Source organism: Lissotriton vulgaris, chromosome 2_1 (genome assembly GCF_964263255.1).
Source record: "Lissotriton vulgaris chromosome 2_1, aLisVul1.2, whole genome shotgun sequence".
Taxonomy (NCBI): Eukaryota; Metazoa; Chordata; class Amphibia; order Caudata; family Salamandridae; genus Lissotriton; species Lissotriton vulgaris.
The window spans coordinates 1,223,326,200-1,223,349,051 of NC_141687.1; the positions used below are offsets into that span (position 1 = coordinate 1,223,326,200).

The 22,852-nt window shown below is 44.0% G+C and overlaps 1 protein-coding gene across 1 annotated transcript in view; it reads left to right on the forward strand.

The window, feature by feature from the left end:
* Positions 1 to 22,852, forward strand: part of JAM3 (junctional adhesion molecule 3) — a 260,666-nt gene that overhangs the window by 174,635 nt on the left and 63,179 nt on the right. The window contains exon 4 of the mRNA XM_086956940.1: positions 17,742 to 17,894. Within this exon, the coding sequence (XP_086813066.1) occupies positions 17,742 to 17,894 (153 nt within the window). The remainder of the gene's footprint in view (positions 1 to 17,741; positions 17,895 to 22,852) is intronic.

Here is a 22,852-nt window from a genome sequence, read left to right on the forward strand (position 1 = left end):
TCTACACTTAGTAATGACATTTTAGCTTTGAAATTAAGTAGTAAAAGTAACCAAGATCTCTTCCTGATTAATATATATGTAAGGGGGCGACCTGGTGGGAAGTCTACAAAAACGGCTGATGATTTAGATTCCCTACTGAACATCATTGGCAGAGATAAATGTGTAATGGTGGCCGGGGACCTCAATTGTTCTTTTGAACCCGTCCCCAATCTGGATAATGGGTGTTATGGGGAAGCTGATCAAATTTGGAACATTCCCCACTTAACCATTCCACCTGTCAAAAAAGTAACAGAGGCTGTTATGCAGTGGCTAGGTCTTTGCCTAGAATGGGATCTACGAGCAGCGAATGGGAGGACAAAATCTGACCCGATGGGAAATGCTACTTTTGACAATTCCCATTATTCAAGCCGTATAGATTACTTCTTAATTAAGATGGAGTTCTGGAGTTTACTAGAGGATATGGAAATAGTCACAAGGTCAGAAAGAGATCATAATCCCCTAGTAATAAATTTATCAATAAATGGTGACATACAGACAACTAGCTTAATTACTGCTGAGGCTGTTCTTACGAACGATTGTAGAAGGGTACGTTGGGCTAGGTTTCTGGATGACCCTACCATTATAGATAAGGTTTCAAAGGAGGTAATAGCAGCAACGAAATTGATGGCGCCTATATTAGATGAAGGGACGACATTGGAACAAATTGGGGTGATTCACAAGTCCCTTTTTAACAAAGTTAAAACTTTTTTTATTGAACCAGTAAAAAGAAGGAAAAATGGCTCGGTTCAAACAGGAGCGAAATGGTATGATAAGAGGTGCTTAAGCAGGGCAAACTATAAGAAGGTGCTTAAGCAGGCAAAAATAAACTTGGATGAGCAACGTTGGTTAGATTTGTATAAGGCCAGTACTTCCACCAACCAACAAAAATTCTGGGAAGTCCTGAAATGGGGAGGGACTGGGGACCAGCAAACTCCTGTTAATTATGTCCCAGCCGAGAAATGGGTTAAGCATTTCTCGGCGCAGTTTAGTAATACAGAACGGATCTCCCCTAACTTAAGGGAGGCTACCAGTGCTCCGACTGCAGTACTTTCACATGATCAGATTGTCTTCACAGAACTGGAGGCTATTAAAGCTCTAAAACTAGTGCAGAATGGGAAAACTCCCGGAATGGACTGTGTCCCAGCGGACCTTTTTAAGTATGATCAAGAATATTGGGTCCCCTACATAACCAATTTAGCGAACGCTATAGCTAGAGGGGTTAGAATCCCCGACTCGTGGAAAGGGGCGGAGATCCTACCTGTGTATAAAAAAGGGGATAGGACTGATGCGGGAAATTATCGCCCCATCAGTCTTATCGATGCCCTGCAGAAGGTAATCGCCAGAATGCTGCTAGGCAGAATCCAGCACTGGATGACAGAAGTAAACATCCTGTCTCCATTGCAGGCTGGCTTCAGGGCCAACATAAGCACAGTTGACCAAGTACTCAGATTTGCTATGATCTACTGGAAGACTGTGTTTTTAAGAGGAGGTACTATATTCGCAGCGTTTGTGGATCTCAAATCTGCGTTTGACTTGGTCCCCAGAGGGAAGATGTGGGCAGCCTTAAGGAGAATGGGTGTACCAACTGCCCCTCTCGAGCTTACAATCAGGATGCACGAGGAACATTTCGCCAGAGTAAGGTGGGGTCGCCAGGGACAGGTAACCAACTCTTTCCCTGTGACCCGCGGAGTGAGACAGGGCTGTGTCCTGGCCCCCACCATATTCATACTTTTTATCATCAGGTGGTCAAGTTCCTCTCAGCAACCCCGACAGATGCACCAACACTGGGTGGGACTAAATGTTCCCTTTTAATTTTCGCTGATGACACCCTAATCCTAGCTAAAACACAGATGGGTCTTCAGTTAGCTATAAATAAGTTTGTGGACTTCTGTAGCGAAAATGACCTCGAAATTAATGTTTCTAAGACTAAGTTCATGGTCCTGACAAAGAATAAACCGTTGAGGGGCCATGTAACGATGAATGGGTCTAGCCTAGAACAAGTAGAGGTTATGACATACTTAGGAGTTGTAATTGATTATAGGTTACGCTGGAAAGAACAAATTGCGGCACTTAGTCTAAAATTTGCACGACTATCAGGGTGCCTTGTGAAAGAACAACGTTGCTCCTTGACCAAAAGAGTTCTACCTGCGCTTAAAATTTATAGCGCCAAAATTAGTACTGCCATACTTTATGGGGCCGACCTTTGGGGGAGTGTGGATCTGGCTGTTCTGGATAAGATCCAGAATAAATTATTTCGTAATTTAGTCAGTCTCCCTCCTTCGACACCATCGTTACCACTCATGCTAGATATGGGCTTTCATTCCATCAAACATCATGCCCAATATAGGATGGTGGCGTTATGGAGACGCATCTGGTCTACCCCGGAACTTGTCATGTTTGCCCATGAGATACAGGATGTAAGAGCACAACAAGGGGCAGGGGACATACCCTGGTTTAAATCTATTAAGAATACTCTTATTAGAATGGGTCTTCACTCGCTCTGGACTGAGCCGGGAAATCACATCTTCCCGTCAAAGAAAGATTTCAAACTTCTTTTCTGGTCCATGGTTAAAGAAGAATATGTTATGCTCTCTGAGAAATCTAACCTGACAGGCATGTTTTTGATCCACAAAGTAGTTCCACATACAGAGACCTATTTGGACACTATTCTTAAAAGTTCTGATAGGAAACTCTATCATCAGTTTCGTATAGGAACTTTGCCACTAAGAGAATTTATTAGTGGATGGCAGAACTCAGAGTCCATATCTTGTCCCTGTTGTCATGAAAGCAAAGAATCCCTAGGGCACTTTCTATTTGTATGCCCAGCTTATCGTGAACCGCGCCATAAGTGGCTAAAGCCAATATGTAAAAGACTAAACACCCGGGAGAGCAGGGAAGCATTGTCAATCCTGAGATACAATACAGCCGAATGGCTGTCTATAGGGCTGGCAAAATTCCTTGGGTGGGCCTGGCTAATCAGAATAAGGTGTGTTCGAAGTGCTACAAGTTGAAAATCAAATAAGCTGGACTTAACCCATCCTTCTTGGGCAGTATTCCTGAAATGCTTTTTTATACTTGTACTACTCTTATTATGGACGTCTTTCTATGTACATTTAATTGTTTTTTAAAAAATCGAGATTTATAATAATTTTTATTTGTCTGTTTAAAATTTGTACATTCTTGTTGTGTGCTTTGTGTTTGTATTTATTATGCTTGTCTTTTATGAAGAAAATTCGAAATAAAGACGTTAAAAAACTGAAAACTGAAACTGCAACGCCTTGTGGGTAAAATAAAAACCTACATCACACCACCATCAACTTCCCCATGTGGCTCGTTTTCAGAAATGTGCAGGTATGGTAGGTTATCCTGTGTGACGTCTGTAGTAGGGCTCAAACTCCCCAGCTACCCCATGTTGTAAAAAAACAAATGGATTCTGCTGAGTAAAATATGATGTTTCCAGGTCACGTTTTGGAGTGTATTGTGTCGCAGGTGCTAGGTCCTGCAACGCAAGCGAGTTACTATTTGTTTACGGGACACGTGTGGGAATGCAGAATAAACCACCTACATTTCTCTGCATTTGTGCCTTCCAAATGTAAAATAGTGTGCAAGAAAGAAGACATTTTGCAAAATGCCCTCTGAATCATGCTACTATGGGTATCCATAAATTCCTAGATGTACAAATAACCACTGCTCCTAAACTCAGGAGCTGGTGTACCTATCAGTAATACATGGGTTTCCTTCACACCCATTTTTCAGTGTTTATATTTTGCCATATCAGTTGCACTGTACTTGGTAACTAATGAAAAATCATTGTTGAAGGTGCAGCTTGGTTGTTTGATCTGTATACCTAGAGTTCTTATAGAACCTACAAACCCTATACATACTCACGACCAAAGAAGTCTAGGGGATGTAATGGTATATTGCTTTTGAAAATCGGTAATCGTGACAAGAAATAACAGATGAAATCATCACAAATGGCAGGTTTGTTTTCCTACTCATTTTTAATATTTCTAGGTCTTGCATAAGGCAGTGCATATCTAGGCTATGGGCCTCAGAAAACACCCATATTTTTCATTGGTTCCTCTTGTTATTCTTTACAAATGATGGCTTTTTTATGTTTGAATACGCTTAGTAGTACCTCTTTTTGGACTTTTGTATCCGCCCATGAGGACTGCCCTTGTTACATGTGCTCTGTCAGTTTACTTGGAGAACTATAAGAGCACTCTTTTATTTGTTGGCCTGCCTCTGCTCAAGTGTTGTTTACTTTGCATGAGCAGCTTAATTTCACCTACCCACTCAATATCCTTGTGCCGTGCACCCCCACTCCTCACCCCTCTCCCTCCCACAACAGTGCTTGCCCGCCCCCACCCCTCCAACACCACTACTTTTTAAACATTTTTTACATGAGTACATTATAGCGTGGCCCGTCCATCCCCTCCCCACCCATCCCACAACACTGCTTGCCTGCAAACCCACCACCCCTCCGACATCGCTGTTTTAAAAAAACAATTGTACATTTTACTGCAGCCAGGGTGAAGATTAAGGGACTTACCCAGATTCATAGGATGTTGAGCCGGCTGCTCTGACTACTGCGCCATGTCGTGTCACTCTGGGGATCCATTTTTAAGTCTTCCTTTGTGCGCCTCAAAGGTGCAGCTCTTACATCAGGGTACTTGTTATTGTTTCTGTACAGGTAAAGTCACCAGGTACAGGTTAGTAATATATATATATTTTTCTTTATATTAGTTCAAAGAGAGTCTGTTCTAGCGACTCCATGTGTAAACAGATTAGTAAGAGGTTCTGCTCTAGCAAACCTATATTCGTATTTGTTGAGGTACTGCTCTAGCGGACCCATTTTAAGTAAGAGGGCAAGGTCCTGCTTTAGCGAGCTCATTTCTGTCCAATATGAGATCCTGCTTTAGCAGTTCGCTTTGGGTATGTACGGTATGTGCTAGAGATTGTACAGTACATATGTTTTTGAAAATCCGAGGCCATGGTGATGGCACCACATGCATGCTTTGGTTGTAGTCTTATTGCTAGATCACGCGTGAGGGCATATCTGCTTGACCCACTGCTGTTACCTAGGATCAATAAAGAAGCGTAAAGTGCTTCCCTAGTTAAAACAATTGTGTGTGCTTGGGCGTTTGTAGCAGTGTGTAAGTACAGAGCAGCACAAGAAATGCGTGGGGAAAAGAGGCCCAATGTTGAAGAGGACAGTGCTCGCAGAAAGGATTCTCTTGAAGTTGTCCCTTTTGTGGCAGCTATTAAAACAAGGCTTTGCAATGCAATAGGTCTTGCATTAGTGAAAGATTGAGCTATTGGCGTTGCAAATGATAATGTTTGTTGGATTTTTTGGGGGTAAAAAAATAACCCCATCAGTAGCATACGTAATTAAATACAATTCACAAAGCAAGGAATGTGAGCTGTACCACAGGCTGTTATTAGGTGTTGCTGTGGATTAGTAAAGGGACCTCTATTAGTCACAAAAGGTACTGCACTCCTAATGCAATTATAAAGAGAAAGATTGCATCTGAGTATACGTCTCTATCTGCTTTTATTGGAAGTGAAATTGTTGTGTAATGAAAAAGGACAAAGAAGCAGCTAAAAACACCCCTGCTTCGCGTGGCTTTTTTCACTGTCTCTTCTACAAAGAGGGCGTCAAAACAACAATATCTAATGCCTCTACCTCTGCCTATAGGCAACCACAAACCTCCCCCTCAAGGGGATACTACAGGGGCATGTATAGAGAAAACAATTCAGAAGGTAAAGGTAGGGTGCCTCAGCGCGCTCTGCCCCCTCCATCTCCAAGCAGTGACTCTCTGCCATCCCCCCGACCACTTAACACCCGTCAGGTGAAACCACAGCATTTCTTCCCCACCTGGATAACCATAATGTCATATCAATGGGGGTTGGACATGATCCAATATGGCTATTGTCTGGACCTCATTACTACACCTCCAAACATTCTAACTCGTAGACACATTCTCTCCACAGAATATCAAAATCTCAAACGAGAACTTGAGGCTCTTTTACTCAAGAGAGCCATAGAGCGCGTCCCTTTTCAACATCAGGGTAGAAGAGTGTACTCCCTTTTCTTTCTAATTTCCCCAAAATTTTTCTCCCTAGGACCTATTTTAGATCTCAGGCCCTTAAATCATTACATACTATTAGAAAACTTCCCAATGGTCACCCTTCAAGACGTGATCTCACTACCTCAGCAAGGCGACTTTATGTCCGCACTAGATTTAAAGGACGCTTACTTCCACACCCAGAGCATCGCAAATCCCTCAATTTGTCATAGCTGGAAAGCATTGTCAGTTCAAAGTTCTTCCATTCAGAGTCACTACTGCTCCCTGGGTGTTTACCAAATGTATAGCAATACTAGCAGCATATCTGCGCAGACAGAACATTCATGACTTTCCATATCTGGACAACTGGCTCATCAAAGCCAGTACACGTCTCCTATGTCAACAACACACACAGACTACTGTCCATCTTCTCCATCAACTGGGATTTACTGTGAACATATTTAGGGGTCATGCTCAGCACACTGTTGGGTTTAGCATACCCAAATGTAGCCAGTGTTCAAAATATCCAAATACTGCTACAGCAGTTTCCACCCAACAAACACATAACAGTCAAAAGAGTTATGCAACTGTTTGGCATTAAGGCATCTTGCATAGCAGTGATACCACAAGCTTGGCTACATATGCGACAGCTGCAAGAATGTCTGATACACCAATGGTGTCAATCACAGGGTCAGCTACATCTCATCTTTCTCTGCAGTGGTGGGACATATAAAACCTACCAAAAGGGCGGACATTTCCTGACCCTGTACCCCCAGATCATTCTCACACCGAATGCATCCCTTTCAGGATGGGATGCTCATCGTTAGGATCTCATAGTTCAGAGTCTCTGGGATACCAGTCACCAGGGTCTCTACACCAACGTCCTCAAGCTTAAAGCTATTCACCTAGGATTGAAAGCATTTCTAACTCATCTGGTAGGCAAGGTTGCCTTGGTCTGGACGGACAATATGACAACCATGTACTGTTAACAAAAAAAGGGGAGGGATACACACTCTCTACAGTTACTACGGCTATCTCAGACGATTTGGCGTTGGACAATGTCATAACATCCATCTGCTGGCAGAACGCCTCCGTGGAATGGACAACCACTTTGCCGGCCTTCTCAGCAGGATGCAGCAACAAGTCCATGAGTGGTACCTTCACCCACGAGTCCTTCTCCCATACTTTCACAAATGGGGGGTTTCCACTTAAAGATCTGTTCACAACAGCCGACAATGCAAAATGCCCAGAACTTGCTTCCAGGTTCCCACACCCACTATCCAAAAGCAGTGCTCAGTGGATTAATTGGTCATGGATATTTGCCTGCCCTTTTCTTCCTCTCCCTCTTCTTCAGTTTGTGGTTCAGAGGCTCAGGCAAACGTCTCTCACCCTCATTCTAGTAGCTCCCACTTGGGCTGGCCAACCATAGTTCACTACACTACTCAAACTCTCTGTAGTTCCCCATCAGAAGTTTCCCCTCAACCTAGACCTTCTCACCCAGAACCAGGGAGAAATCAGGCATCCACATCCAAAGGAGCTCAACCTTACGATTTACGTCAGGTCATAGAATAAGGTAACCTTAATCTTGTACCCTGAATGTATGACCATTCTTAAGGAAGCATGTAGACCTACAACTAAAACATGTTACACAGCAAAGCGGAAAAGGTTTGTTTTCTAATGTTGCAGTAAACAAATTAATTCATTTGATTCAACTGTGCAAAACATTGTTACTACCTTCTTCATTTGCAGACCTCTGGCCTCGCTTTACACTTCCATAAGTCTACATTGAGCCGTGGTTGCTACGTAGATACAAAATAGGCAAGATTTATCCTTGGTCAAAGTACCAGTTACTAAGGCATTCATGGGATGCCTTAAAAGAGGAATTCCACCGAGAATTCCACCTGCACCAGCATGAAATCTCATATAGTTCTTACCAGGCTTATGGGTTAACCATTTGAACCATTGCCGAACTGTTCTCTACAATTCTTGTCTTGGAAAGTTGCTTTTTTGGTGGCCAATTCTTCACTTAATCATGTCGGCGAGCTCCAGGCATTAACTTTGGAAGAATCTTAGAACCAATCCAAAATTCCTTCCAAAAGTGATTTCATATTTTCACCTAAATCAGTCAGTTGATTTACCTGGTTTGTTTTCCGCAACCGGATTCAGTTGTGGAGAGAGCTCCTTATACCCTAGATGTTAAAAAAAAAACTCTTATGTATTATATTGACAGAACTAAAGAGTGCCGTAAAACTAAACAACTTTTTTTTGCTTTTCCACCCTTTACACAGGAAAGCCCATATCTAAGACCGGCATTTCTAGATGGATAATTAAATGCATTCAGACATGTAATGCCAAAGCTAAAAGGACTTTGCCCATAGCCCCTAGAGCACACTCTACTTGTTAAATAGGGGCTTCAATGGCTTTCTCTTGCAATATCCCAATAGCTGATATTTGCAAGGCAGCTACATGGTCTACACCACATACTTTCACCAAATAATATTATGTGGATGTTTTAACACACCAACAAGCCAATGTAGGGCAGGCAGTGCTGCATACTCTCTTTAAACAACTGCAACACCCACAAGCTACCAGCTGCTTTTTGGAGAGGGACTGCTTTGCAGTCTATGCAGAGCACCTGTATCTACAGCCACACATGTCTCAAACTGAATATGTTACTTATCCTGTTAGCGTCTGTTTTTGTCACATGGTGCTGTAGATTCACATGTGCACACCCTCCTCCCCGGACACCTGTGGCCATTGCAGTTCCTTTAGTCTATTTCATAGGCATGGGCATCTCTTTACTGAGTCTTGCTTTCACTCCATTCTCACCCGCCTGCTGGAAAACAGTCTAGCAATGGAGTCGATGCCCATGCGCTTTATCACCAAGAGGAGGAGCCACTTTGTCTTGTGACTCAAAAGGCTTCTTTGAAGAAGAACTTGCTCACATCTGCACCCAGCACTAGATGGTGTAAGAATGCAGAGAATGTGAATCCACAGCACTACATGCCAGAAACAGATATGTGCAGGTTAAGTAAAATATTCCTTTCATCAAGTCAAAGGACACCACCCAGTCTCCTAGGCCAATGTTAGCATTTTGAATGTGTGCTTCCAAAGGAAGGCATTCAGGACGCAGAGGTCCAAGAAAGGCCAATCTCTCAAATTATTTTTTGAAATAAGAAAATAGCTAGGATAACAACCGTGACCTTATTCTGAATCCAGTTCGCTCTCTATGCACCCTTGACGGGCAACAGTCCTACTTCCTGTAGCAGGCTTGGATGTTCTGATGAGATTCAGTCTAGAGTAGGAGAAATATTGGGTTGGGAGGAGATAAGTTGTAGGGTGTAGCATGATTGTACAATTTGTAATACGCACCTGTCAAATGTGATGGATCAACATCCCAGTAGGACATACCAGATCCTGCCTCCCACTGAGTGAGCGTGTGACAATAAGGGCAAACTAAAGCACCTCCTCCTGGCTATTGTAGTGAGGGAAAATCCAGAGTTAGAAGATTCAGGTCTCTGCTGGCCTGCATGTTGTCTGCTGGTTCCATGCCATGCAGACATTTCTTCATCTGTGTCTTCAAAGGCTGTGTCTGCCTGTATGCCACCCCCATGGAATAGCCCCTAAATTTCCTGAAATGGTGTAGAAATTGTTTATCGAGATTGATATCCCAAAAGAACGCCCTGTAGATCTGCAGTTTTTGAAAGGACCCATTGCAAAGTCTACCTTCTCTTCAAAGAGGCGAGACTCTTATAAGGGCATGTCCATTAGGGACATCTGTACATTACCGGAAGACCCAGTGGACCTCATCCATCATATCTACAAAGGAGAACACTGGTGCTGACCCCACTGCCAAGACAATCCATGGTGTCAGCCAAAACGGATAACCTATTTGGCCACATCCAGTCCACCAAATATCATTTGAACCAGAGAAACCCTAAGGTCCTCTGGGACTGCCAGCAAGATCTCGGCATGTTCCAAAGGGTGTGTTTTTCAATCAGACAAACAGACCACGTTTATGGACTGTAGTACCAAGTTGGCAGAAGAAAATATAAGTGTTCGAGGCATATGGGCTGCAGATGGTACATTATGAATAGATCGCCATCTGGTGTTGGGCTCGGATGATTGCACTTTGTTTTTCTCTTGGAGAGTCTTTTGTATTTTGGTGACTCCTCCCTTGGTTGGTAGTGCGCATGGGCATCGGCTCCATCCTTAGATTGTTTTTTTCCGCCATCGGGTTCGGATGAGGATCGAGACGCTCCAGATCAACTTCAGAGAAAAGTGATTTATCGGCGCGTATTCCCTTTCCAATTCGATGGTATTGTTATCGAACGCGTTTCATTTCCATTCCGACGAGTTGCAAATTCAAAATCGAAGAGAAAAAACTTGGATCTACGTCGACGAACAGGAGGCCTTTCTCGACGCAGTCAAGCCCGGAGTCCATGGAAAGGACTCCATTCAAAAAATGTCCAACGTGTGGTGCTAAGTTCCCACACAAGGACCTACACGAGGTGTGCAACCTCTGTCTATCGCCTGAACACGAATCCAGGGACTGCGAAGCCTGCGCAGCATTCTCCTCCAAGCTAACGATTAGAAATCGGCGAGCTAGAAGACACGAGGTTTCCAGAATGCAGTCGGAGGCGATCCCGGAGCTGTTCGGAGACGAGCACATCGAGGAAGAAGAGGATCAGTCTGGGTCGGAAGGGGACTAGTCGGAGGTTGAAGAACTCATCGAGCAACAAACCGTGAGTGACGACGTCCCCTTACCGAAAAACCGACCCCGTGCGGTAACGACCCCACCTTCGGGCCCGGTCAAACCGCAGAAAAAAGTTTCCGGCGCCCCGCCCTCGGGCCCGGCAACGAAACCGAAACTGAAACCAAAACACTCGGACTCCCACCATGTCGGATCCGAGAAAAGGGCGACATCGACTTCGACACCGAGGCTACATACAAGGGAAAGCTCGGTATCGAAACATTCCATGTCGAAACATAAATATGATTCGTCGTCCAAGATTCACTCGATACCCAGGAAGTCGGAATCGAGTAGACATTCGGTGCCGAAAACACCAAACACTGACGATCGAAAACATAAGCACCTTTCGGAACCAGGACCTTCGGTACCGATTCAGGAGCAACAGACAGATCCCAAACAAAAGATCTTGTTTATCGATCCGCAAACTGGCAAAGTAGTCACGAAGAAGAGAAAGAATGAACAGACAGAAGATAAATCTCTTCCTTCAAAAAAGAGAACAATGGGGACAAATATAACTCCTCCTGCTTCTCCTCGACCTAAAGTCACACCCTCTTCTCCTATTCCTCACACTAGGCCAAATATTCCTACACCTTCCACACCAAGACCATCTACACCTCAGTCTAATGTAGACAGTGATCTAGGGGAGGGAGAACCTCAAGGGGATGACGAAACCATCCCAGATGAGGATGACCCATGGGAAAATTATGACGTAGGGTCAGATGAGGACAATGACCCAGAGTTATATCCCTCAAAGCCTTCACCACCTGATGATAACACAGGGTTTGTGCAGCTCATTAATAGGGCAGCAAAATATCATAAAGTAGATATACATACAGAACCTCAAATAGAGGATTTCCTGTTAGAGACGCTACCTAATGCACAAAGAACATCAGGTACTCTTCCTATGTTGAAGGGTCTTCTCAGTCACACAGAAGAAATATTCAAAGACCCAGTGAGGGCTAGGGTGTTAAACCCAAGAATTGATAAAAAATATAAGGCGGCTCCAAAGGATCCAATATTTATTAAAGGGCATGTACCCCTAGACTCGCTGGTGGTCTCAAACGCTCGTAAAAGAGCAAACTCATTATCTACAGGAGAGGCTCCTCCACCTGATAAAGAGTCAAAATTAATAGATGCATCAGGCAAAAGAGTAGCATCACAGGCGGCAAATAGCTGGCGTATAGCCAATACACAGGCACTACTCGCACGTTATGATAGGGCACATTATGATGAATTAGAAAAACTCATCACACATCTCCCCAAAGAACATCAGAAAAAGGCAGATCAGTTAATACAGGAAGGTAAAATAATAACTAATACTTCCATTAAGTGCGCCCTAGACGCAGCAGACACTGCAGCAAGATCTATCAACACCAGTGTCATGTTAAGGAGACATGCATGGCTTAGAATATCAGGATTCAAACAGGAAGTACAAACGGCCCTACTAAACAAACCATTTGATCAAAAGACACTGTTTGGTTCAAGCACAGATGAGACCTTAGAAAAAATGAAAAAATATACAGAAACGGCTAAGTCAATAGGAGCATTGCAACAGCCAACACAAAGAGGTTCCTTTCGTAGATCCACCTATAGAGGGGGCTCAAAGAACACAGGAACAAGTCAGCAATCCACCTCTTTCACACCAACATCACCCAGAGGTAATTCAAGAGGCAGTTACAGAGGTAACAACAACAAAGGTAGAGGCCGCGGAAATAATAACAACCGCAACGCCTCAACCCCAAAACAGTGACTTCATAGAACTCCCCCCAGACCACATAACACCGGTCGGTGGACGTCTATCACAGTTCCTACCTGTCTGGGAGAACATCACATCAGACAAGTGGGTGAGACAAATTATCCAACATGGTTATTGCCTGGAACTCACAGCTACCCCACCAAACATCCCCCCCAAACAGCGTCCAATGAGTCAAGATCATCTAACATTGTTAAGAGAAGAAGTACTAGCACTTCTACAAAAGCATGCAATAGAGAAGGTCCCAAAAGATCAACAAGGAACAGGAGTATACTCTCTATACTTCCTGATCCCCAAAAAGGACGGGTCCCTAAGACCAATATTAGACCTCAGACCTCTCAATGCTTACATAAATTCGGAGCATTTCCACATGGTCACGCTCCAACAAGTACTCCCTTTACTGAAGAAAGGGGACTTTCTTTCTACACTGGATCTAAAAGACGCTTACTTTCATATCCCAATTCACAAAGCCCACAGAAAATACCTAAGGTTTGTATTAGAAGGACAACACTATCAGTTCAAAGTCCTTCCGTTCGGTGTCACAACAGCACAAAGAGTTTTCACAAAATGCCTAGCTGTGGTGGCAGCACACCTAAGAAGACAACAAATACATGTCTTCCCATACTTGGACGACTGGCTAATAAAGGCCAAGTCAAAAGAAGAATGTCTTCACAACACACAGAAGACAATTCAATTGCTGCACCACCTAGGGTTCACGGTGAACTACAAAAAATCACACCTGCAACCAAACCAGATTCAGCAATACCTGGGGGCTACAATAAACACAGAAAAGGCAATAGCATACCCCAACCCAATCAGGATACAAACAATGGTCGGGTTAATACAAAGATTTCAACCACAACACTCACTACCAGCACGAGTGTTTATGCAACTATTAGGCATGATGTCCTTCTGCATACTGCTAATACCACATGCCAGACTACAAATGCGTCCACTACAAGAGTGTCTAGCGACACAGTGGAATCAGGCTCAAGGTCAGATTACAGATCTGGTGTTGGTAAACGACCGGACGTATCGCTCTCTGAAGTGGTGGAACAGGGAAAACATTTCCAAGGGACGGTCGTTCCTAGAGCCAATTCCACAAGTGATAATAACAGCGGACGCATCGCTCTCAGGATGGGGAGCGCATATGGACAAATACACAGTGCAGGGGAAGTGGAGTGTGCAGCAAAAGAAACTGCACATCAACTACCTAGAACTATTAGCAGTATTTCTAGCAGTAAAAGCTTTCCAAATGCAAATTACAGGCAAGGCAGTCCTGATCAGAACAGACAACATGACTGCAATGTATTATATTCAAAAACAGGGGGGGACACACTCTCTCCAACTATCCAAACTAGCACAGGACATTTGGAGATGGGCCATTCCTCAAAAGATCTATCTGTTAGCAGAACACCTACCAGGAGTTCAAAATCAGATAGCAGACATCCTAAGCAGACAGTCAGAACAAGTACACGAATGGGAGCTGCACGACCAAATACTGCAGCCATTCTTCCAAAAATGGGGGCAACCAGAGATAGATCTGTTTGCCAATCATCAGAACGCAAAATGCAAAAACTTCGCATCCAGGTACCCACACCAACGGTCCCAGGGCAATGCACTATGGATAAATTGGTCAAACAAATTTGCTTACGCGTTCCCTCCTCTACCACTAATTCCGTTACTGGTTCGGAAGCTGCAGCAACACTCAATGACAATGATACTAGTGGCACCCACGTGGGCAAGGCAGCCGTGGTTCACCACACTGCTACAACTCTCACAAGTACCACATCAAAAGCTAAGATTATTACCCATGCATCTTACACAGAACCATGGAGAAATAATGCACCCAGATCCCAAACAACTGAACCTAGCGATCTGGCTCCTGAGGTCATGGAGTTTGGATATTTAGATTTACCACCAGAATGTATGGAAATCATTGAACAAGCAAGACGTCCTACCACCAGAGCATGCTATGCAGCAAAGTGGAAAAGGTTTGCTATACACTGTAACAGTAAGCACATCAACCCTCTGGACGCATCCACTAAACAAATCATTTGCTATTTACTACACTTGCAGCAATGTAAATTAGCATACACCTCTATAAGAGTTCATCTCGCAGCTATAGCGGCGTACCTACAAAACAGGCAACATCTTTCCCTGTTTAAAGTACCAGCAATTAAAGCTTTCATGGAAGGACTCAAAAGAGTCATTCCACCAAGAAGACCACCTTCCCCAGTCTGGAATCTCAACATAGTACTTACCAGACTAATGGGGCCACCCTTTGAACCTATGCATAGGTGTGAAATACAATTCCTCACATGGAAGGTGGCCTTCCTCATAGCTATCACGTCACTTAGAAGAGTAAGTGAGTTGCAGGCTTTTACAATTCAAGAACCATTTATGCAGCTACACCAAAATAAGGTGGTTCTTAGAACAAACCCAAAATTCTTACCAAAGGTAATTTCAGCATTCCACATCAATCAGTCAGTGGAATTACCGGTTTTCTTTCCAAAACCACAAACAGTAGCAGAAAGAGCCCTACATACATTAGATGTTAGAAGGGCCATATTGTACTACATAGAAAGAACACAAACTTTCAGAAAGACAAAACAGCTATTTGTTGCGTTTTCTCCAACACACAAAGGCAATCCCATCTCTAAAGCGGGCATTGCCAGATGGATTGTAAAATGCATTCAAATATGCTACTTAAAAGCAAAGAGAACATTAACTGTTCCTCCTAGAGCTCACTCTACACGTAAACTAGGAGCATCTATAGCATTTTTGGGAAACATTCCCCTAGATAACATATGCAAAGCAGCTACCTGGGTTACACCGCACACCTTCACAAAACACTATCGTGTAGATGTGCACACAACACAACAAGCTAGAGTGGGACAAGCAGTATTAAAGACTTTATTTCAGACAGTTGCAACAGACACGGGCGACCACCGCTAGGGAGAGAACTGCTGTATAGTCTATTCATAATGTACCATCTGCAGCCCATATGCCTCGAACGGAATATGCTACTTACCAGTATGCATCTGTTCTTGGCATAGAGGGCTGCAGAGTGGTACATGCCCTCCCAGCCTCCCCGGAAACCTGTGTCTGTTCCAACATTATCTTATTTAGATACACTTACATGGGCATTCTTATCTGTATTCTACTACACTACTCCATCTAACCCTACTATGGCAAAACAATCTAAGGATGGAGCCGATGCCCATGCGCACTACCAACCAAGGGAGGAGTCACCAAAATACAAAAGACTCTCCAAGAGAAAAACAAAGTGCAATCACCCGAGCCCAACACCAGATGGCGATCTATTCATAATGTACCACTCTGCAGCCCTCTATGCCAAGAACAGATGCATACTGGTAAGTAGCATATTCCTTACCAGAAGCATCGATCCTTCTGGATTCTTTGTCCCGAGGACTGGTTGGAAATGAATTGGGGTTCATCTTTACATTAAGGCTCGCTAGAGGAAGTCCGGGTCACCAGGCACCGGCTTATGACATCTGGCCACCTACCCTTGAGACTATCTGTAAAGGCATCACTATACAGGAGCACAGGTTCAGATGTTGCTGGCACCAGCAGTAGTATTTCCATCAAAACATTTGTCTTGTTACTAACGGAGGGCAACTGCAATTCTAGAATTGCAGCTGCACCTCAAGCCACCACTGTGAATGAAGACCTTTCTTCTGTTGATGACATGTGTGCCCAAGTCACAATCAGTCTCTGTTGAGTTATCCAGCACACTAGTATTTATAAATAAATGTATTGGGCATAATGAGGGGGCAGAAAGCCATTCTGCCCTCCATAATTATTATAAATAACCTGTGTTCTGCTCTTGCACAGGGTCCGAATCAGAGCGCCTACTGATAGCTGTGATTTAGTGGAGACACAGGGTGAAAGTCGGACAACGTGACTACTTGTTGTGCTTTTATAATCTTGTAGTGCAACATCGGCCAAGCTTATGCTAACGTCTGTTCAGAATCTGTCAAAGGCGCCAGGTCATCAACTGGTACCTTTGACGGTAGCAGACACCGGTGCGAATCTAAGGCCTGAGTAGATGTCTGTACCAAAGTTGCAATGGGCCCAGTAATTGGTCCAGAGCTGGCAGATGATGCCGGGGAGGGACCAACGAGCAGAAACCAAATTGGAGACCCCTGCTGTTTCTTGAGGCCCACACGTGTACCAGAAGGTGCCAGAAGTGCAGTCAAAATTTGCTACTTGGCCACTTTGAAGGTTTCTATCTGTTGCAGGTTCAACAGTGGCATGGGAAACTCTGTGCAGATCAGGGTCAACTGAGGGATCGGCTAAGTGGTGGCTCGATGGAATGCAACTGACATCTGTATGCCCAATGGCCTTTTTCATTGAAGTCAGAGTGGCGTGATGGGGTTGAATCCTGCTTCAAATGTTTTATGCTTGCGGTTAGACTTAGACTTGACTTATCCAATGACTTTGAGCGGTAAGTGGATCGAGTACGGGAGCAGCCCCAAGACTGGGACTGCAAGTAGTAGCAGGATTTATACGAAGACCACCACATTTTCTTGTTTTCATTGACTTACAACTTTGCCTCCAGTCTCAAATTACCTTAAGGTGCATGAGGGTGCTTTTATCACACAAGCTTTTGTTTTGTCCTGAGCCAATGCACCGAAGGGCCATCCCTTGTGAGTATGTCTGACATTGTGGTTGTGGCATGGCTTAAATCGTGTCGATCTCTAGCACGCTGTAAAGAAAAGTTTTGGAGTTGTCAGAAAATTGTCGGAGTTGAACACTAGATCCACATCATAAGGTGCGGAAAATAGAGAAACTTATGTCAGTGCGCTGGGGTGGTGCTTATATGTGGTTGTACTCCTTCTCTTCTGGGGCGGTATGGAGTTGGCGCAATCCTGCATGCCGCCTGCTAGCAGTGTGCAGGAGCACTTCTACGAACAAAACTCAGTATCTTGCCTTGCACCTAGGTCATGTTCTCAGGTGAGGAATCTGAAAGTAGAAGTATCCATCAGAATATGAAATTTAGAAAATGTGTAAGTCTTGACGACTGGCTAACCAATGGTTCTAGATGCTTTGCTTTCACTTCTCCTATTTCAGATTCAACATTGTTTCCTTTCTTCATTGACAGGTGCCCTGGAGAATCGTGCTGTTCTGTTGGACCGAGCCTCACTTAAAATTCTCAACACAAGTCGCACAGACACAGCAATTTACCGATGTGAGGTGGCAGCCAGCCAAGATGAGAAAACAGTTGACGAAATTAAAATCCATCTGACGGTGCAAGGTAAGATGCAGGAGATGACCTCACACCACTCCAAGGCTGGGTACATTGCCTATTTCTCTAACGTAACAAAACGCCTTAAAAAAAAAATATATATATATATATTACATTGTTTTATTTAGACGTGTTACAGTATAACATTAGCTCTTAACAGTATACAACAATTTAGGCTAGATACCTCACAGACATAGTAATTTTGAAAGCATAATTGACATCACATTTGGAGAAATGGTGCATTACAGATGTTTAACAGCGTACTTTAAAAATATGTACATTCAAGGCACTTATTGTTGGGTTCCCCGATGCACATCTTACTCAACCCGTCTCATATACAACAGTAATCAAATTACAACACAAATCGAGGTCAAGCAAGTCTAGTCAATATAATTTCCTTCCAGTTCACCAGTTTCTTTTCTGTTAAGATATTGTTGGTATAATCCCCAAAACTTTTAGGACGATTTTGAGGGGGTAATAGTTCATTGTAAATTTCAGACTGCATATTACAGTGTAGCATATCTTTGGATCAGTCTGCTATTTTCAGAACTGGACCCCGAGCCCAGCACATTCCAATTCTGTGCTTGGCGAGTAGTAACTCCATTGCTATCAAACGTCTGACCCCCCCTTCTTCCGATTTTTGGTGTAACCCAGCACCGCCTGCAGTGGGTCTAGCATCCGTGAGAGCCATGTGACCTCGATTAAGGTATGGATAATCTTATCACAAAATTCTGCAATCTTCGGGCAAAACCAGGCAGTATGCATGAACCTAGCCATACCCTCCTTGCAGCGTTCACAAGCTGCTGTGTCCCTCAAGCTGTATCCAAATAGTCTCTCTGGCGTGTAATAGACCCGGTTAAGGAATTTGAAATGGATGAGTCGATGCCTCCCATTTAGAGAATTGTGCTGAGTTACTTCACAGTAATACCGCCAAGTGCTATCATCTATAACTACCCCAAGGTCACCCTGCCAATCTAGCCTGGCTTTGGTGGATTGCGTTCTCCTGGATTCTTGTGTCAAGTCATAAATAGTGGTTATAGTCTTAGAAGGGGATGCAGAGCGCAGAAGAAAAGAGAGGGACAGTAATTGAGGAGGTTCCTGCATGTCGTCTCCAAGCAGCTCTAGCCGTGCATGTTTGACCCTGTAAAAGTGATATTGTGTGAGTGGCGTGGAATCATGCCCCTCTGCTTCAATCTCAGCCCATCTGCGATCCCCACCATCTGAGAATAAATCACCCATCTTATTAATGTTAAATGTCGTTAGAGCTTGTAGTACTTCCTTTTCTTTACTAACTGAAAGCCAGTGACACCACTCCACCGGAGTCAAGGGGTAGTACAAAAGTGCACCTGCCTGTCGGTTTAATAAATCCTGCCAAGCGTGGACAGTAGAGGTAATAGAGTCCATGATGCCGGGTCACATGGAAGGGGCCTGAAACAGCTTTTGGGAGAGAGGAAAAAGGTCAGCTGCCACCCTTTTGACCTGTAAATGTGGAATGTTCTGTGTGCTGTGGATCCAATAATGAGCAGGGGAGCAATGTACAGCTCAGTAATATAATTCTAAATCTGGAGCACTGAGGCCTCCCATGGAATAGGGATGCTTAGGCTAATTATATTAATAATTACAGGAGAACTTTGAACATATTCTTCAGGAGTATCATCTGGATGTTTTGAAACAAGAATAGAAATCTAAGGAGGACTATCATTTTCATAAGGGAAATGCGACCTATTAGTGATAATGGGAACCAAATCCACTGATTGATATCCTCAAGTCTGAACATTGCTTTCCCATAATTCTCGTTGAGCACCAGATCCGAGTCTGTATGAACTTGTATGCCTAAATAGCAAACCGTGTCAGAGGACCATTACAACGGGTAGTCCAATTCTATTGGTCTCATGGTCGGAGTCAGAGGGAAAATAATGGACTTCACTTAGCCCATTTTACTCTGAGGCCTGATATGACCCCAAAACGCATCACCTCGCTAAGTACAGGGGTTAGATTAGTCTCTGGATCTCGAATGTGTAAAAGCATATCGTCCTCATATGCAGATACAATCATTAGGAAAACAAATTCCTCTGTGCCCATGATACTCCCTTAAAGCACACGCCAATGGTTCCGCAACTATGACATATATCAGTCGGAATAGTGGGCAACCTTGTCGTGTATCCCTCAAAATCGCAATGGGAGATGTGATTGTGTCACCAATTCTAACCCTGGCTACTAGCATTTTATATAAGACCGCACCAAATTGAGAAAGACCTCTCCCACTCCAACCCGTCTCAGTAGTGATTCCATAAATACCCATGCCACTGAATCAAAAGCCTTCTCTGCATCTAGAAAGACAGCAGCAGCTTTAACTTCAGGTTTATATGCTAAATAGCCCCAAGTACAGTTTTCAAATTATATGATAAAGTGCACCCTGGAACAAAGCCCGCTTGTTCAGGCCTGACCCGGATTGGGACTAAAGGAACCAGTCTTTTCGCTAGAATTTTAGCAAATATTTTTGTATCCACATTTAAGAATGACAGTGACCTATAGGACGAGCATTCGTTAGGGGTTTACCTGGTTTCAGCAGTCACTATCAAAGCCTCCCACATTGAGGGGGGCATCACCCTCTCTCCGCCATCTCCTCAAATAGAGTAGTCAAATGCGGTATGAGGAGTTATTTATATGCTTTATAAAAGGTCACTCTGAGTCTGTCTTGTCCTGGTGCACTACAGTCATGCATAGCATTAAGTGCAGTGCGGCTTTAATTGGGATCTAGCCTGCCCATTAGGTGCTCCCTGTGGTCATTGGTAAGCCATGGCAAGTGTATGTGCTCTAGGTATTCTAGTACAGCAGTGTTGTTTGCCACTACTTTGGAGCGGTATAGATCCGCATCTTATCTGCAAAATCTGTCGGCCATTTCTAATGGCTTTTGCAACAGACTACTGTCTTCATCCCGCAGCTCTATGACCACACCATATTCTGTTTTGCGTTATTGCAACGCAGCAAGAACTGAACCAGGGTGCTCATTCTCCCCATAAGTTTTAGCAGTGGCATTTTTGTCCCTATGCTTCACCTCACTATTCGCAACTTCAGGATATTCCTCAAGAGTTTCTTTTTAGATCTTCTAAGATCCTAGCTTCACCACCTTTCAGAAGGGTCCTCTCCATACTAACCAGTTACCCCTCGAGTGTCGAGAGCCTATTTCTAAATGAGCAAAGCACACCTGCATGTTTGGAGATGGTCCCCCCTCTAATGAACACCTTAAACATTTTCCATACTGTAGAAAAATGATCGACTGTACCAATGTTCGTGCTAAAAAAGTCTTCTGTGGCTGGGGCCATCTTTGATTTAAAGACTATCTAATGAGGAATATGGGGGAAACCTCCATGTGAAGGGGACACTCTTCTTTGGGGCAATATCAATGTCCAGCAGTACAGGGGAGTGATCCGAAAAAGAGCGGGGGAATGGTGTGCAAGCGACCACGTGGGGAAATGGCAATCTGGAGATTAACCAATAATCAGTTCTAGTGTGGATGTCGTGTGGGGCTGAATAGTGGGTGAAACCTCCTGCTCCAGCGGATCTCATACGCCAGACATCCAAGAGGTCCAGTTGCACAGTAACGTCTCTAATTGCTCTAGCCGCCGCTGAAGGGCGCCAGGTTGGGCCTTTAGAGCGAACTAGGGATGGATCTAGAACACAATTAAGAATCCCCCCCCTATGTTTGTGGTATACTGGATTCTTTCAGCATACAGGCGGATAGTGTATAGTAAAACTATGGATCATCATAGATTGGGCGATAAAATGTTGACTATATGAGCATCCATACCCTGCCCATGATACCTTGAAATCACACATCTACCATTGGGGTCGATATCTCATCCTTCCAATGTGATACCTGATTTTGAATTTACCCATGTAAGAACCCCCCTAGCCTGTGTGGTAAACCCCGCGGCTTTGAATTGAATTAGAAGTCGCTTGTGTGTGAGCATATTACTATTGGGCGGTAGATGTGTCTCTTGAAGCAACACCATATCTACCTTGTTGCTTAATATAAGCTACAACTTTACATAACTTTCTGAAGTCATTGAGGCCTCTAATGTTCCAAGTCATAAACCGGATTCTGTTGAGAGGTTCATGTGTTAATCCTTTCCATGCCATTTAGTACTCTATCTGTCTATTTCCAACCACCACCCCAGCTGCAACATCCTCAGCACTTGAGCCTTATGTGTGTATTGCATGTATTCTGTAGAGTCAAAAACAAAAACACCCCCCGCCCCCACACACCCACGCTATGCAAACCCCAACTTGGCATAGATGGTACATTACCCTCCCTCCCATAACAAAACCTTACCCTGATTAGCTTCATAACAAGACTCTTTGCCATGAAGTGAGTAACACACAGGGGCAGATGTTACCAGTGAATACACTTTGTCCTCCTGTGGTACCTAACCGTCCTCCCACTATATGTTCCATCCGAGGGATGGTACCCCAATCAGTGATTAATTTGTATAGTGTACAATTCGTTTCCGGAGGTTACTCTGTACAGTAGGAAATTAAGCTGACATGCAGTAATAATGGTATTAAAACATGTGTTCAGTACCAGTTCTGACGATTACCTTGAAGTTTGCCATTGCCACTATTGTGAGAAAGTGCCATCTTTCTTGCACTGGTATGCCCCCACTTTTTTCTGAACTGCTGATGTGCTTTGACAGAGTGTGCCCTGGGTTCCTGCCAACCAGGTACCCAGGGCCTGTGTTCCTTCCCTAAAAAGCTGTGTTGAAACTAAAACTCAATTGGCATCTCTGGCCACCTGTCAGCCCCTAGTAAATGGTACCCTAGGTACCCAGGGCATGGTGACCAGAGAAGACCCCTGAGGACTGCAGCACTTATTGTGCCACCCTCAGAGGCCCTGTACCCTGATACCCACACACTGCCTTTGCAGGCTGAGTGTCTAAGTGCAGAACTAAACAAAGAGTTGACAT